Source organism: Xenopus laevis, chromosome 2S (genome assembly GCF_017654675.1).
Source record: "Xenopus laevis strain J_2021 chromosome 2S, Xenopus_laevis_v10.1, whole genome shotgun sequence".
NCBI classification, from domain to species: Eukaryota; Metazoa; Chordata; class Amphibia; order Anura; family Pipidae; genus Xenopus; species Xenopus laevis.
This window is the reverse complement of record NC_054374.1, coordinates 167,267,700-167,284,180: the sequence shown is the minus strand read 5'-3', so window position 1 is coordinate 167,284,180 and position 16,481 is coordinate 167,267,700. Positions and strand designations below refer to the sequence as shown.

The 16,481-nt window shown below is 44.0% G+C and overlaps 1 protein-coding gene across 1 annotated transcript in view; it reads left to right on the top strand.

Moving 5' to 3' along the window:
* The first annotated feature begins 6,918 nt into the window (after window positions 1–6,918).
* The window catches only part of LOC108710079 (cGMP-dependent 3',5'-cyclic phosphodiesterase), a 313,782-nt gene continuing 304,219 nt past the window's right edge, over window positions 6,919–16,481 (top strand). Inside the window, exon 1 of the mRNA XM_041584657.1 lies at window positions 6,919–7,231. Coding sequence (XP_041440591.1) covers window positions 7,164–7,231 — 68 coding nt within the window. The 5' untranslated portion in view covers window positions 6,919–7,163. The remainder of the gene's footprint in view (window positions 7,232–16,481) is intronic.

The following is a 16,481-nucleotide window of genomic DNA, read 5'->3' as shown; positions in this document are numbered from 1 at the left end:
TATAGAATTGTACATGGAACTTCTCAAGGCCTGAACTGCCGCAGTGTTTAACCCATGACAGGTAATTCTGTCCCTTTGACTCCAAGAACTTGTCTATGGTCACATCAAATGCTCAGTGACCCCTTTATTCCTGCCCCGGGCTCCCTCCTTGTCACTTCAATCTCTCGCTCACTTCAGCTTTTGACGAAAAGGAAGAAAGAATATAAAATAATCTGTTTAAAGCCATAAAATTCATGATACGGTGTAATTTCCTGATTAACACTTGTTATATGAAAAATACATTGCCCTATTTAATTTTTTATGTACTTTTGATTAATGCTGTTTTATGTTATTACATATATTCAGTATTCATAGGAATTCATTTTTTGGGGAGTTGTTTTATTTTGTCTCTGAAAAATTTCCCGATCTCTTTCCCTGATAAGTAATCTCAGTCAGTCCTGCAGTGATATAAGCAGTCATCATCATTAGTATCTGTGTCGCATAAAGACAGCTAGAATCTCAGCTGCCATAAAGCAGGACAGGACTGCTGCTTACAATGAGGATCAGATAGGATCTGTGCAGCCACTGGGACAGAATGTTCTGTTATACAGATAGCTAGAATCTCAGCTCCCATAAAGCAGGGCAGGACTGCTGCTTACAATGGGGATCAGATTGGATCTGTGCAGCCACTGGGACAGAATGTTCTGTTATACAGATAGCTAGAATCTCAGCTGCCATAAAGCAGGACAGGAGTGCTGCTTACAATGGGGATCAGATAGGATCTGTGCAGCCACTGGGACAGAATGTTCTGTTATACAGATAGCTAGAATCTCAGCTGCCATAAAGCAGGACAGGACTGCTGCTTACAATGGGGATCAGATAGGATCTGTGCAGCCACTGGGACAGAATGTTCTGTTATACAGATAGCTAGAATCTCAGCTGCCATAAAGCAGGACAGGAGTGCTGCTTACAATGGGGATCAGATAGGATCTGTGCAGCCACTGGGACAGAATGTTCTGTTATACAGATAGCTAGAATCTCAGCTGCCATAAAGCAGGACAGGACTGCTGCTTACAATGGGGATCAGATAGGATCTGTGCAGCCACTGGGACAGAATGTTCTGTTATACAGATAGCTAGAATCTCAGCTGCCATAAAGCAGGACAGGACTGCTGCTTACAATGGGGATCAGATAGGATCTGTGCAGCCACTGGGACAGAATGTTCTGTTATACAGATAGCTAGAATCTCAGCTGCCATAAAGCAGGACAGGACTGCTGCTTACAATGGGGATCAGATAGGATCTGTGCAGCCACTGGGACAGAATGTTCTGTTATACAGATAGCTAGAATCTTGGTGGCATCTCTGACCCGAAATTAGCTTGGCCAGCCTTTCCCCATAACTGATGCCTTCCATTCCCTTAATCAGCTTAGTCACTCTTCTCTGTACTTTCTCTATTTCATTACCTTATATATTTATATATAGTGATCATATCCCCCTTATATATTTATATATAGTGATCATATCCCCCTTATATATTTATATATAGTGATCATATCCCCCTTTTTTATTTATATATAGTGATCATATCCCCTTATATATTTATATATAGTGATCATATCCCCTTATATATTTATATATAGTGATCATATCCCCCTTATATATTTATATATAGTGATCATATCCCCTTATATATTTATATATAGTGATCATATCCCCCTTAAATATTTATATAAAGTGATCATATCCCCTTATATATTTATATATAGTGATCATATCCCCTTATATATTTATATATAGTGATCATATCCCCCTTATATATTTATATATAGTGATCATATTCCCTTATATATTTATATATAGTGATCATATCCCCTTATATATTTATATATAGTGATCATATCCCCTTATATATTTATATATAGTGATCATATCCCCCTTATATATTTATATATAGTGATCATATTCCCTTATATATTTATATATAGTGATCATATTCCCTTATATATTTATATATAGTGATCATATCCCCCTTAACTGTCTCTTCTCTAGTGTAAATCAATCCCAACTTGGTCAACTTGAATATTGGTATCCCAGTAGTTTTCCTCTTATTCACTGGCACCAACCAGATAATAAAAAGTCACAGAAAATAATAAACATTGTTTTGGCTAAAACAAATTAATCTAATGTAAATTATCGGTGTATCATTCACATTAACCTTACTTACATAGATCTGTGTCAGCCACTGACATTTTGCTTTGGCAAAGCCTCCTGTACTACTACAGCGTTAGTCCCCAGACACTGGGTTTGTATATAATAAGGAAATGAGATAAATAAGCTCCATATAATTGTATCAGATAATTAAGTATATATGTTAGAGGTCAATGGCTGACAGGGTCTTCTGATTCTCAAATGCAATTTTTAGAAATAGGAGTTGAATTACGGGCTTAGTAACAAGATAGTAGTGTTGTCATGCGTGACCATTTCCAGTAATACACGTGTTTGTTCCACTGAAGAGCCTGTGGGTTCCGGTAAGACCCCATGCCCCTTGCACTGATACAGATGATGGATATGTAAGTGCTCTCTTATTTATTTTGTATGAGGCTGTTTGTGGTGTGAGTAGGAAAATAACATTTCAACATTAGGCAAAGCAGAACCAGGAGTGACTTATTTGTACAATAAACATAGTGTTTATATCTATCCAGTCTCTTTAGTCTGCGGCAGGACAATCATTTGCATATTTCTGTTTATTCATTATTCAATATACATTATATGAGTTGGAGCTTCATTGAATGTCCCCTGGGACTAAAGATAATGACTCTCTAGGGCAGAAATATTCTCTCTTTTGTCCCATGATCTGAAGACACTGGAATTGTGAGCAAGGCTGACAATTTGCAGGTAATGTGGGGTCAGTTACATATTTTGAGCGCCCCAAAAAACATGTAAGAAATTTTGCTACATACATCGACAGGCCTGGATTTGTGGAAAGGCCACCTAGGCCCGGGCCTAGGGGGGCAGGATTTTAGGGGGGCAGCATGTTGCCCAACCACACCAACATTGGTTCAAAAACACTGGGGATGTGCTGGACAATCATTTTTTAAATTTCCCATGCGCCAATTCCCATTGATGATGAAAATTTGCACAAATAAAGGGGGGGAACAGGGGTGACGAATGGCAGTGGGCCTAGGGGTGCCCACTATGTAAATCCGGCCCTGTACATCGATGAAAAACCCTCAGGCAAAAGATCAGCATAGGTCCCTTTTATGGCCCAATCATTGGTGGGTGGGAGAACAAAAGCTCTGGATGAACCCAATTTGTCCCACCATCTGATTGCCCAAATTAATGGAAGATCTGATCATTTGGTCACCTCCCCATACAAGGAAATATTGCATTTTACAGCATCTCATTGTTGCCTCAATTCCAAAAGGGAATTCTGGGAAATGTAGTCTTGGCTGTGTTTATTTTTAGGCTTTGGTTTTAAGATCCCCTTGGCAGTCGAACATGTAGTCAGGGTCCCCCTTCAGTTGTAAATGTTGTTAGCAGTCATTCAGCCCATTGGTCCCAAGAGAAACTTGGGGGGTAACTAGGCATTCACCCTAAATATCACTCTTGCTGACCTTTATACTGGGCTTTCAGGGGGGATCTAGAAGAACAAAGTCATTGCTTCTGGGTCTCTTCCACACAATGTTCTGGGTCTGCCCCACCTATTGCTTCTGCACCCCCCATGCAATGATTCTGGGTGTCCCCCCTATTGCTTCTGGGTCTGCCCCACCCATTGCTTCTGCACCCCCATCCAATGATTCTGGGTGTCCCCCCCTATTGCTTCTGGGTCTGCCCCACCCATTGCTTCTGCACCCCCATATACAATGATTTAGAGTCTCCCCTTATTGCTTCTGGGTCTGCCCCACCCATTGCTTCTGTACCCCCATATACAATGATTTAGAGTCTCCCCTTATTGCTTCTGGGTCTGCCCCACCCATTGCTTCTGTACCCCCATATACAATGATTTAGAGTCTCCCCTTATTGCTTCTGGGTCTGCCCCACCCATTTCCTCTGGGAGGAGCCAGAATGAGGCATATGCTTAAGGTGCAGGGTGGGGTGGGGGGCTGCCTTCCCCTAGATTCAGCCTGTTGGGATTCAGTGCCCCATGTGGAACAGGACTTACCTTGGGTACCCACAGCCATAGGGCCTGTCACTGCTTCTGGGCCCACCATACCCACTGCTTCTGGGTCCCCTCAACCATTACTTCTGGGGGCCCCTCATCCATGGCTTTGGGGTACCTTTTTGGGACAGCAATTATATCATTGGGGAAAAAATGTCCTGTTCTTCAGCCATATTATTATCCATTATCCACATCCAGATCCCCCATCTCCCACATCCCATGGCAGCCCAACAGAACTGGGGCAGAACTGGACCAGGTGTTTATGGGATGAGCCCAATGTGGGGCTACTTACATTCCAGGCCACTTCTGCTCAATCCATTATTTATTCAGAGAAATGCTAAGATATTTGTAAAATGCAGTGTTGCCAGAGATCACCCCGACTTACATAAACCTCTTATGAGTATTTAAGAATGGATATGGGTGGGAGCTGCCATTGCACTGACATCCTAATGCACTTATGGAGGGGGTGATTTGTTACAGTGAGAGCTGTGAAGATGTGGAATTGTCTCCCTGAATCAGTGGTACAGGCTGATACATTAGATAGGTGCAAGGAAGGGTCGGATGCTTTATTCACCAGTAGCTCCTCCCAGCAGACAGGAGGGAGCCAATGAGATTAGAGGAGGGAAAGGGGTGTTACAGGGAGAGCTGGGAAGTGAATCAGGGGTACAGGCTGATACATTAGATAGGTACAAGGAAGGGTCGGATGCTTTATTCACCAGTAGCTCCTCCCAGCAGACAGGAGGGAGCCAATGAGATTAGAGGAGGGAAAGGGGTGTTACAGGGAGAGCTGGGAAGTGAATCAGTGATACAGGCTGATACATTAGATAGGTATAAGGAAGGGTCGGATGCTTTATTCACCAGTAGCTCCTCCCAGCAGACAGGAGGGAGCCAATGAGATTAGAGGAGGGAAAGGGATGTTACAGGGAGAGCTGGGAAGTGAATCAGTGGTACAGGCTGATATATTAGATAGGTACAAGGAAGGGTCGGATGCTTTATTCACCAGTAGCTCCTCCCAGCAGACAGGAGGGAGCCAATGAGATTAGAGGAGGGAAAGGGGTGTTACAGGGAGAGCTGGGAAGTGAATCAGGGGTACAGGCTGATACATTAGATAGGTACAAGGAAGGGTCGGATGCTTTATTCACCAGTAGCTCCTCCCAGCAGACAGGAGGGAGCCAATGAGATTAGAGGAGGGAAAGGGGTGTTACAGGGAGAGCTGAGAAGTGAATCAGGGGTACAGGCTGATACATTAGATAGGTATAAGGAAGGGTCGGATGCTTTATTCACCAGTAGCTCCTCCCAGCAGACAGGAGGGAGCCAATGAGATAAGAGGAGGGAAAGGGGTGTTACAGGGAGAGCTGGGAAGTGAATCAGGGGTACAGGCTGATACATTAGATAGGTACAAGGAAGGGTCGGATGCTTTATTCACCAGTAGCTCCCCCCAGCAGACAGGAGGGAGCCAATGAGATAAGAGGAGGGAAAGGGGTGTTACAGGGAGAGCTGGGAAGTGAATCAGTGGTACAGGCTGATACATTAGATAGGTATAAGAAGGGGTTGGATGGTGTTTAGCAAGTGAGGGAATACAGGGATATGGGAGATAGCTCATAGTACAAGTTGATCCAGGGACTGGTCCCATTGCCGTTTTGGAGTCAGGAAGGAATTGAGGCAAATTGGAGAGACTTCTGATGGGTTTTTCGCCTTCCTCTTGATTAACTGACAGTTAGGCAGGTTATAGACTTAAGGTTGAACTTGATGGAAGTGTGTCTTTTTTCAGCCTAACTTACTATGTTACTATGTTACTATGTTACTATGTTAATATGTTAATATGTTACTGTGTTACCCTTTCTCCTTGTGCCACTGTATGAGAGCCAGGGCAGCAATGGGAAGGGAATATCTCCGGATCTCACCTGCCTATAAATAAACCCTGTGCTCAATGGTGTAACTAGATATTACTGGGCCCCACTGCACATTATTTTTCAGGCTCCCAGAATGTCTAGAGTTTGACCTGTTTTACCAATATTTATTGATATTGTATATAAATGAAGGACTCATGGGGGGCCCCTATACCTCCTGGGCCCCCCTTTATCCGCAGGGTCTGTTTCCTCTGTAGTTACCCCCCTGCCTGGGCTACGGGCTGGGGAGAAACAATAAGAAAGCAGCCGGGCGGTGGGACTTTAATCCTCACAATGTCTAAATGAAAGAGGAAATTCACTTTCCCCGTCTCCCTATAAGAGCTGAGATGATTACAGGCCAAGCATTGATTCCCAGGTTAACCCAACATTGTCCTGCAGACACACACACATTGTGTCATAAACACACATACACATTATGTCATACAAACACACATTGTGTCATAAACACACATACACACACATTGTGTCATACACACACACATTGTGTCATAGACATACATACACATTGTGTTATACACACACACACACACACATTGTGTCATACACACATAGAGACATTGTGTCATACACACACATGCACACACATTGTGTTATACACACACACACATTGTGTCATACACACAAACACACACACACACATTGTGTCATACACACAAACACACACACACATTGTGTCATACACACACACACACACATTGTGTCATACACATAAACATAAACACACACACATTGTGTCATACACACACACACACACATTGTGTCATACACACAAACACACACACTAACACATACACACATTGTGTTATACATACACACACACACACACACACATTGTGTCCCACACACATGCTGCTCCTGGCTCTCTCCCGCCCGCCCCTGTATGCTTCACACGCTGCATTAGTGTCTCTTGCTGCATTAGTATCTGTTACAGCTCCAGCCTACAAACAGCCTCTCACAGCACCGGGAGAAATAGCAGCTCCATTATCAGCCGGAGACAGGGTCGCTCAGTGTGAGCTCCAGAGACTTCTCTGTTCTGCTCTTTACTTGGGACATCAGGGAGGAGAAGCCCAAGACCCCAATCTGTGGCCGTGGGTTGGAGGGAGGATGAAGAGAGATGGGTCAGACTTGCGGACACTCAATCCTGTGCCGGAGCCAACAGTACCAGCCGACAACATCTGATATGTAAGTGCTGATCTCTATGGAGTGGGACCTGGGAGGAGAGGGGAGTGTAAGCATAAGGAAAGTGACTGGGGCACTCAGGAACTGTGGATTGGCTTTATGCTGGGTATGAATGAAACTCACCTGGAGGCCTTTTTTTGGGTCAATGCATGACAGTTTATAATCATTCAAGGGTAGTTTGCCTTTAACTTTTAGAACATGCCCCAATGCTGCAGGTTCTCTGCCCTTTGGCTATTAATATTATTATCATTGCTTTGGTGTAAACTTTGTATTGTAGCTGGTTGCTAGGGTCACTTACCACAGCAACCTGACCAATGGCGAGGCAAGATCGTTATATGTTTTAACTCAGGCTCCCTCCTATTCATATCAAACTGGGAGACAAGCTGAAAGAACCGAAAAAAGTTAGTGTAAGTGAAAAAAGTAGACCAAGTGCAAGAATGTCTTTGCCATTTGGAATATTCGTTGGCAGTTCAATTTCCCATCAGGAGATTAGAGGCGATATCAGAACAGGTTTGTGCTGTGTCTCAGACTGACCTTGCGGAGGGAGTGCGAGTGGGTAACAGGGGGTGCAGGGAAACCTCAGTGTCAGTGGAATATAATGACTTGTGTTCAGAGTGAGCAATGGAGAATTCTGCACCTCACAATCCCTCCCCAGGACATGGGGTGCTGTACTCTCCTCTCAACTACCTCTCCCTTCATGACAAACATCTGGACTTGAGAGCTGACAATCTCTGTAACTGGCACACTGTATCAATGGCTGCTGTTCTGTTTGGTATATGCTTATTCAGAGTTCCTAAAACTTCTGTATATATTGTGTCTCCTCCGCTGATGGATTGGTACCACCTCATGTGGGTGAAACCCCACTCCTGATTGGCTGCAAATGGCTTCTCCCCATTGGGTAGCTACATGTATAAAGCAGGTGCTGATACCTTAAGGCTAAGGATAAGATTAAAGGTAAATTGTCATTCGCTAATCTTGGATTTTGTATGAAACCAATAGGAAAGTGTCCAGGGACAATATTGTGGGTACAGTGGGGTCGGGACCTGAAAGCCTCAGCCTCAATGCAAGACACTCCTCACCCCAAAATCTCATCTCCCTGTAATCTAATGAACAGGGATTTTACACATACGAGGAGTGTTCTTATGTATATTATTTACTTCCCAATCTATCTCAGATTTAATTCTTTATAATGAGATAAAGGCAATTATAGGAAATGTGGCAGAGCTGAAATAAAGGGGAAGAAAACCTTCACAAAGGCATACTAGAAACAAATATACCGATTGTAACAGTTGCTATGGGACAGTCGTTAGTAACGCTCAGGGAGCATGCTTAGTAGGGGCTGCTGGGAAATGGAGTGACTCATGTACCAATAGTAACAGTTGCTATGGGACAGGCATTAGTAACGCTCAGGGAGCAGGCTCAGTAGGGGCTGAAGGGGCTTCTGGGAAAAGGACAAATTGTGATAGTGTTGCGAGTGAGCACTTTGCCTTACTGAGTTGTCCCTGGGAAATATGAGTGCAGGGAAATAGTTTATTTTTAAAGTGTAAATTTAAGAAAAATGAAGTTTATGAAAGTGAATGACCCCTTTAATTGGGGAGAGGGGGTTTGAATCACGGGCACCCATGAGATAATATTTTTCCAATATGTGACATTGGCCAGGAATTAAATAAGCCGAGAGCAAGTGAGAGACGAGACAGTCATCAACCGCTTCCCCTCATCAGCCGAGACATCCAATGAATAATTCAGTTCTGTTCAATAAGGAGACAAAGTAATGGATAATATAGGCGCTCGGCTGTAGGTTCCCATCCCATATCTTATAGTGACTTTGGGATAATCAACAGCTTGTGGAATTAAAGGGGAAATAAACTCCATCACACACAACTCAAAACAGTTGCTGCTGGACAGCAAATCCCAATATACTTCATCATATGTTCAAGGGTTAAATCATTTTGGGAGTTGTAGTAGAGGGATATCAGCTGTGTGTTCAGTGCTGCTGATATTCTTCACCCCAGCTCTCCAGAGGCAGTAGCCCCATTAAAGGAGAAGGAAAGCTAGCAAAGCAGTTTATTGCCAATAGATTAACCACAATAGTGCAAGCTACACCACTATTTATTCTGTAGAATACTTTACCATACCTGAGTAAACAGCTCTAGAAGCTCTCTGTTTGTTTAGGATAGCAGCTGCCATATTAGCTTGGTGTGACATCACTTCCTGCCTGAGTCTCTGCCTGCTCACTCATAGCTCTGGGCTCAGATTACAGCAGGGAGGAGGGGAGAGGAACAAACTGAGCATGCTCAAGCCCTAGCCCTGGAGGTTTAAGCTGAAACCAGGAAGTCTGATACAGAAGCCCATGAGTACACAATAGAAGGAAAGAAATGTGCTGTTTCTTTTGACAGAGGACTCAGAGCAACATTACTTTGAGGGGTTACTGGTATATTTATATGGACCTTTCTGATAAAGCTTACTTACTTTTAACCTTTCCTTCTCCTTTAAATGCAAAAGAATCCTCCAATGAGAATCCTAGCTGATCAATCCCATGTTTTCTTCTGCTACTGGAGCTGTAAGGGTTAAAGGCAGTCTGTCTGTGGCAGAGGATCTAAACAGCAGTCTGTCCTCCCTCCTGATGTTTCTTTCCAGTGTCATATCATGGGGCCGAATTCACAATAATAATCTCCCTATGTCAGATAAGAGCAGGGTGCCTGGGACAGGGCTTGGAAGCTGCATTCTCATTGGCCAGTTTCTTTGCATCTGTAATTAAGAGTAGAGATTACTATATGTATTACCATCGGTAGGTTGAATATTTGGCATTGCCATTTCCATTGTCATGTCTGTTTTATTGACTGGCTTTATTATCTGGTACAGAAATGTATAACTTTATATGTTTGGTTTTGATTATCCCCTGAATAGAGTAAACTTTTATTCTACTACAGAGAGTATCTATCAGAGAAAGACCTACAATGTAACTGGTTCTTATCAGATGCTTAGGTCACAAAGCTGATTTTCCAACCCATTTTTGGTATATAGAGAAAAACACTCAAGAAACGTTGGTCTAGAAATATTATTGCAAGTCTGTGGGGTGTAGGAATGGCCTAATGTATAGGAACTATTAGAGGTGTAGGAGTGGCCTAATGTATAGGAACTATTAGAGATGTAGGAATGGTCTAATGTATAGGAACTATTAGAGGTGTAGGAATGGCCTAATGTATAGGAACTATTAGAGGTGTAGGAATGGTCTAATGTATAGGAACTATTAGAGGTGTAGGAATGGTCTAATGTATAGGAACTATTAGAGGTCTAGGAATAGCCTTATGTATAGGAACTATTAGAGGTGTAGGAATGGCCTAATGTATAGGAACTATTAGAGGTGTAGGAATAGCCTTATGTATAGGAACTATTAGAGGTGTAGGAATGGCCTAATGTATAGGAACTATTAGAGGTGTAGGAATGGTCTAATGTATAGGAACTATTAGAGGTGTAGGAATGGCCTAATGTATAGGAACTATTAGAGGTGTAGGAAGGGCCTAATGTATAGGAACTATTAGAGGTGTAGGAATGGCCTAATGTATAGGAACTATTAGAGGTGTAGGAATGGCCTAATGTATAGGAACTATTAGAGGTGTAGGAATGGCCTAATGTATAGGAACTATTAGAGGTGTAGGAATGGCCTAATGTATAGGAACTATTAGAAGGTGTAGGAATGGCCTAATGTATAGGAACTATTAGAGGTGTAGGAATGGCCTAATGTATAGGAACTATTAGAGGTGTAGGAATGGCCTAATGTATAGGAACTATTAGAGGTGTAGGAATGGCCTAATGTATAGGAACTATTAGAGGTGTAGGAATGGCCTAATGTATAGGAACTATTAGAGGTGTAGGAATGGCCTAATGTATAGGAACTATTAGAGGTGTAAAGGTGGTTTTCCTGTAATTCAGAGTTCGATGGATAACGGGTTTCCATTACCGGTAAATCATTCAATAAAGAAACAACTGTCAGACCAACCAATAAAAATCATTTGTAAAACAGATTTCTTAACGTTACTACTGTTTCATCGCTTATGTCGTCTTTATAGGAGAAATCTTTTTGGCTCTGAGGTTGGAGCTTGGTTCTTTCTTAGGAAACATTTGCTATTGAAACGGGGCAGATGGGCTGTGATATTGGCTGATTCTGGGCTCTCACATCATGCGCTTCCATCTGTGTGTTCCTCTCATACCTCTCATACCCCCCCGCACGTGGGACTCTAAAGGCTTCCCAGCCTTATTCTTTATTGTTAGTTCAATAACACTGGGAAGCCACAGGCTGCACACGTCTTCTAAAGGCTAATGCTAAATATTATGTTAGAGTAATGCAGTAACATAGGTATTGTGATTTGTGATAACAATATTGTGATTTCACAATGAATACAGCTCAGGGATGAACCAGTCTGAGTAACAAATACTGCAGTTACTTCTCAATAATATCAATGTTATGTCTCCCTAGTATACAGTACCTGCTATCCCACAGCCCCTTCCCAGAGACTATTATCCACTGTTACTATAGACACCATCTCTCCCTACTATACCTGCTATCCCAGTCACACTCCCTTCCCAGAGACTATTATCCACTGTTACTATAGGCACCATCTCTCCCTACTATACCTGCTATCCCACAGTCACACTCCCTTCCCAGAGACTATTATCCACTGTTACTATAGACACCATCTCTCCCTACTATACCTGCTATCCCACAGTCACACTCCCTTCCCAGAGACTATTATCCCACTGTTACTATAGGCACCATCTCTCCCTACTATACCTGCTATCTCACGAGTCAACTCCTTCCCAGAGACTATTATCCACTGTTACTAATAGACACCCATCTCTCCTTACTATAACCTGCTATCGCACAGTCACACTCCCTTCCCAGAGACTATTATCCACTGTTACATAGACGAGTACATCTCCCCTACTATACCTGCTATCCCACAGTCACACTCCCTTCCAGAGACTATTATCCCACTGTTACTATAGACACCATCTCTCCCTACTATACTGCTATCCCACAGTCACACTCCCTTCCAGAGACTATATCCCACTGTTACTATAGGCACCATCTCTCCCTACTATAACCTGCTATCCACAGTCACACTCCCTTCCCAGAGACTATTATCCACTGTTACTATAGGCACCATCTCTCCCTACTATACTGCTATCCCACAGTCACACTCCCTTCCCAGAGACTATAATCCACTGTTACTATAGACACCATCTCTCCCTACTATACCTGCTATCCATCAGTCACACTCCCTTCCCAGAGACTAAAATTATCCACTGTTATATAGGCACCATCTCTCCCTACTATAACCTGCTATCCCACAGTCACACTCCCTTCCCAGAGACTATTATCCACTGTTACTATAGGCACCATCTCTCCCTACTATACCTGCTATCCCACAGTCACACTCCCTTCCCAGAGACTATTATCCACTGTTACTATAGGCACCATCTCTCCCTACTATACCTGCTATCCCACAGTCACACTCCCTTCCCAGAGACTATTATCCACTGTTACTATAGACACCATCTCTCCCTACTATACCTGCTATCCCACAGTCACACTCCCTTCCCAGAGACTATTATCCACTGTTACTATAGGCCACCATCTCTCCCTACTATACCTGCTATCCCACAGTCACACTCCCTTCCCAGAGACTATTATCCACTGTTACTATAGGCACCATCTCTCCCTACTATACCTGCTATCCCACAGTCACACTCCCTTCCCAGAGACTATTATCCACTGTTACTATAGGCACCATCTCTCCCTACTATACCTGCTATCCCACAGTCACACTCCCTTCCCAGAGACTATTATCCACTGTTACTATAGGCACCATCTCTCCCTACTATAACCTGCTATCCCACCAGTCACCACCCCCTTCCCAGAGGGACTATTATCCACTGTTACTTATAGACACCCATCTCTCCCTACCTATACCTGCTTATCCCACAGTCACACTCCCTTCCCAGAGGACTATTATCCACTGCCTTTACTATAGGCACCATCTCTCGCCTACTATAACCTGCTATCCCACAGTCACCACTCCCTTCCCAGAGACTATTATCCACTGTTACTATAGGCACCATCTCTCCCTACTATTACCTGCTATCCCACAGTCACACTCCCTTCCCAGAGACTATTATCCACTGTACTATAGACACCATCTCTCCCTACTATACCTGCTATCCCACAGTCAACACTCTCCTTCCCAGAGACTATTATCCACTGTTACTATAGGCACCATCTCTCCCTACTATACCTGCTATCCACAGTCACACTCCCTTCCCAGAGACTATTATCCCACTGTTACTATAGGCACCATCTCTCCCTACTATACACTGCTATCCCACAGTCACACTCCCTCCAGAGACTATTATCCCACTGTTACTATAGCACCATCTCTCCCTACTATACCTGCTATCCCACAGTCACACTCCCTTCCCAGAGACTATTATCCACTGTTACTATAGGCACCATCTTCTCCTACTATAACCTGCTATCGCCACAGTCACACTCCCTTCCCCAGAGACTATTATCCACTGTTACTATAGGCACCATCTCTCCCTACTATACCTGCTATCCCACAGTCACGACTCCCTTCCCAGAGACTATTATCCACTGTACTGATAGACACCATCTCTCCCTACTATACCTGCTATCCCACCAGTCACACTCGCCTTTCCCAGAGACTTATTATCCCCACTGTACTATAGGGCACCAGTCTCTCCCTATTCTATACCTGCTAATCCAACAGTCAGGACTCCTTCCCAGAGGACTATTATCCCCACTGTTACTATAGGCACCATCTCCCTACTATACCTGCTTATCCCACAAGTCCACACTTCCCTTCCCAGAGACTATTATCCCCATGTTACTATAGGCACTATCATCTCCCACTATACCTGGCTATCCACAGTCAACACTCCCTTCCCAGAGGACTATTATCCCACTGTTTAACTATAGGCCACCATCTCTCCCTACTATACCCTGGCTATCCCACAGGTCACACTCCTTCCCAGAGACGTATTATCCACTGTTACTATAGCACCATCTCTCCCTACTATACCTGCTATCCCACAGGTCACACTCCCTTCCCAGAGGACTATTATCCACTGTTACTATAGACACCATCTCTCCCTACTATACCTGCTATCCCACAGTCACACTCCCTTCCCAGAGACTATTATCCACTGTTACTATAGCACCATCTCTCCCTACTATACCTGCTATCCCACAGTCCACACTCCCTTCCCAGAGACTATTATCCACTGTTACTTATAGGCACCATCTCTCCCTACTATACCTGCTATCCACAGTCACACTCCCTTCCCAGAGACTATTATCCACTGTTACTATAGGCACCATCTCTCCCTACTATACCTGCTATCCCACAGTCACACTCCCTTCCCAGAGACTATTATCCACTGTTACTATAGGCACCATCTCTCCCTACTATACCTGCTATCCCACAGTCACACTCCCTTCCCAGAGACTATTATCCACTGTTACTATAGGCACCATCTCTCCCTACTATACCTGCTATCCCACAGTCAACTCCCTTCCCAGAGACTATTATCCACTGTTACTATAGGCACCATCTCTCCCTACTATACCTGCTATCCCACAGTCACACTCCCTTCCCAGAGACTATTATCCACTGTTACTATAGGACACCATCTCTCCCTACTATACCTGCTATCCCACAGTCACACTCCCTTCCCAGAGACTATTATCCACTGTTACTATAGGCACCATCTCTCCCTACTATACCTGCTATCCCACAGTCACACTCCCTTCCCAGAGACTATTATCCCACTGTTACTATAGCACCATCTCTCCCTACTATACCTGCTATCCCACAGTCACACTCCCTTCCCAGAGACTATTATCCACTGTTACTATAGGCACCATCTCTCCCTACTATACCTGCTATCCCACAGTCACACTCCCTTCCCAGAGACTATTATCCACTGTTACTATAGGCACCATCTCTCCCTACTATACCTGCTATCCCACAGTCACACTCCCTTCCCAGAGACTATTATCCACTGTTACTATAGGACACCATCTCTCCCTACTATACCTGCTATCCCACAGTCACACTCCCTTCCCAGAGACTATTATCCACTGTTACTATAGGCACCATCTCTCCCTACTTATACCTGCTATCCCACAGTCACACTCCCTTCCCAGAGACTATTATCCACTGTTACTATAGGCACCATCTCTCCCTACTATACCTGCTATCCCACAGTCACACTCCCTTCCCAGAGACTATTATCCACTGTTACTATAGACACCATCTCTCCCTACTATACCTGCTATCCCACAGTCACACTCCCTTCCCAGAGACTATTATCCACTGTTACTATAGGCACCATCTCTCCCTACTATACCTGCTATCCCACAGTCACACTCCCTTCCCAGAGACTATTATCCCACTGTTACTATAGGCACCATCTCTCCCTACTATACCTGCTATCCCACAGTCACACTCCCTTCCCAGAGACTATTATCCCACTGTTACTATAGGCACCATCTCTCCCTACTATACCTGCTATCCCACAGTCCCACTCCCTTCCCAGAGACTATTATCCACTGTTACTATAGACATCATCTCTCCCTACTATACCTGCTATCCCACAGTCACACTCCCTTCCCAGAGACTATTATCCCCACTGTTACTATAGGCACCATCTCTCCCTACTATACCTGCTATCCCACAGTCAGACTCCCTTCCCAGAGACTATTATCCCCACTGTTACTATAGGCACCATCTCTCCCTACTATACCTGCTATCCCACAGTCACACTCCCTTCCCAGAGACTATTATCCACTGTTACTATAGGCACCATCTCTCCCTACTATACCTGCTATCCCACAGTCACACTCCCTTCCCAGAGACTATTATCCACTGTTACTATAGACACCATCTCTCCCTACTATACCTGCTATCCCACAGTCACACTCCCTTCCCAGAGACTATTATCCCACTGTTACTATAGACACCATCTCTCCCTACTATACCTGCTATCCCACAGTCACACTCCCTTCCCAGAGACTATTATCCACTGTTACTATAGGCACCATCTCTCCCTACTATACCTGCTATCCCACAGTCACACTCCCTTCCCAGAGACTATTATCCACTGTTACTATAGGCACCATCCCTCCCTACTATACCTGCTATCCCACAGTCACACTCCCTTCCCAGAG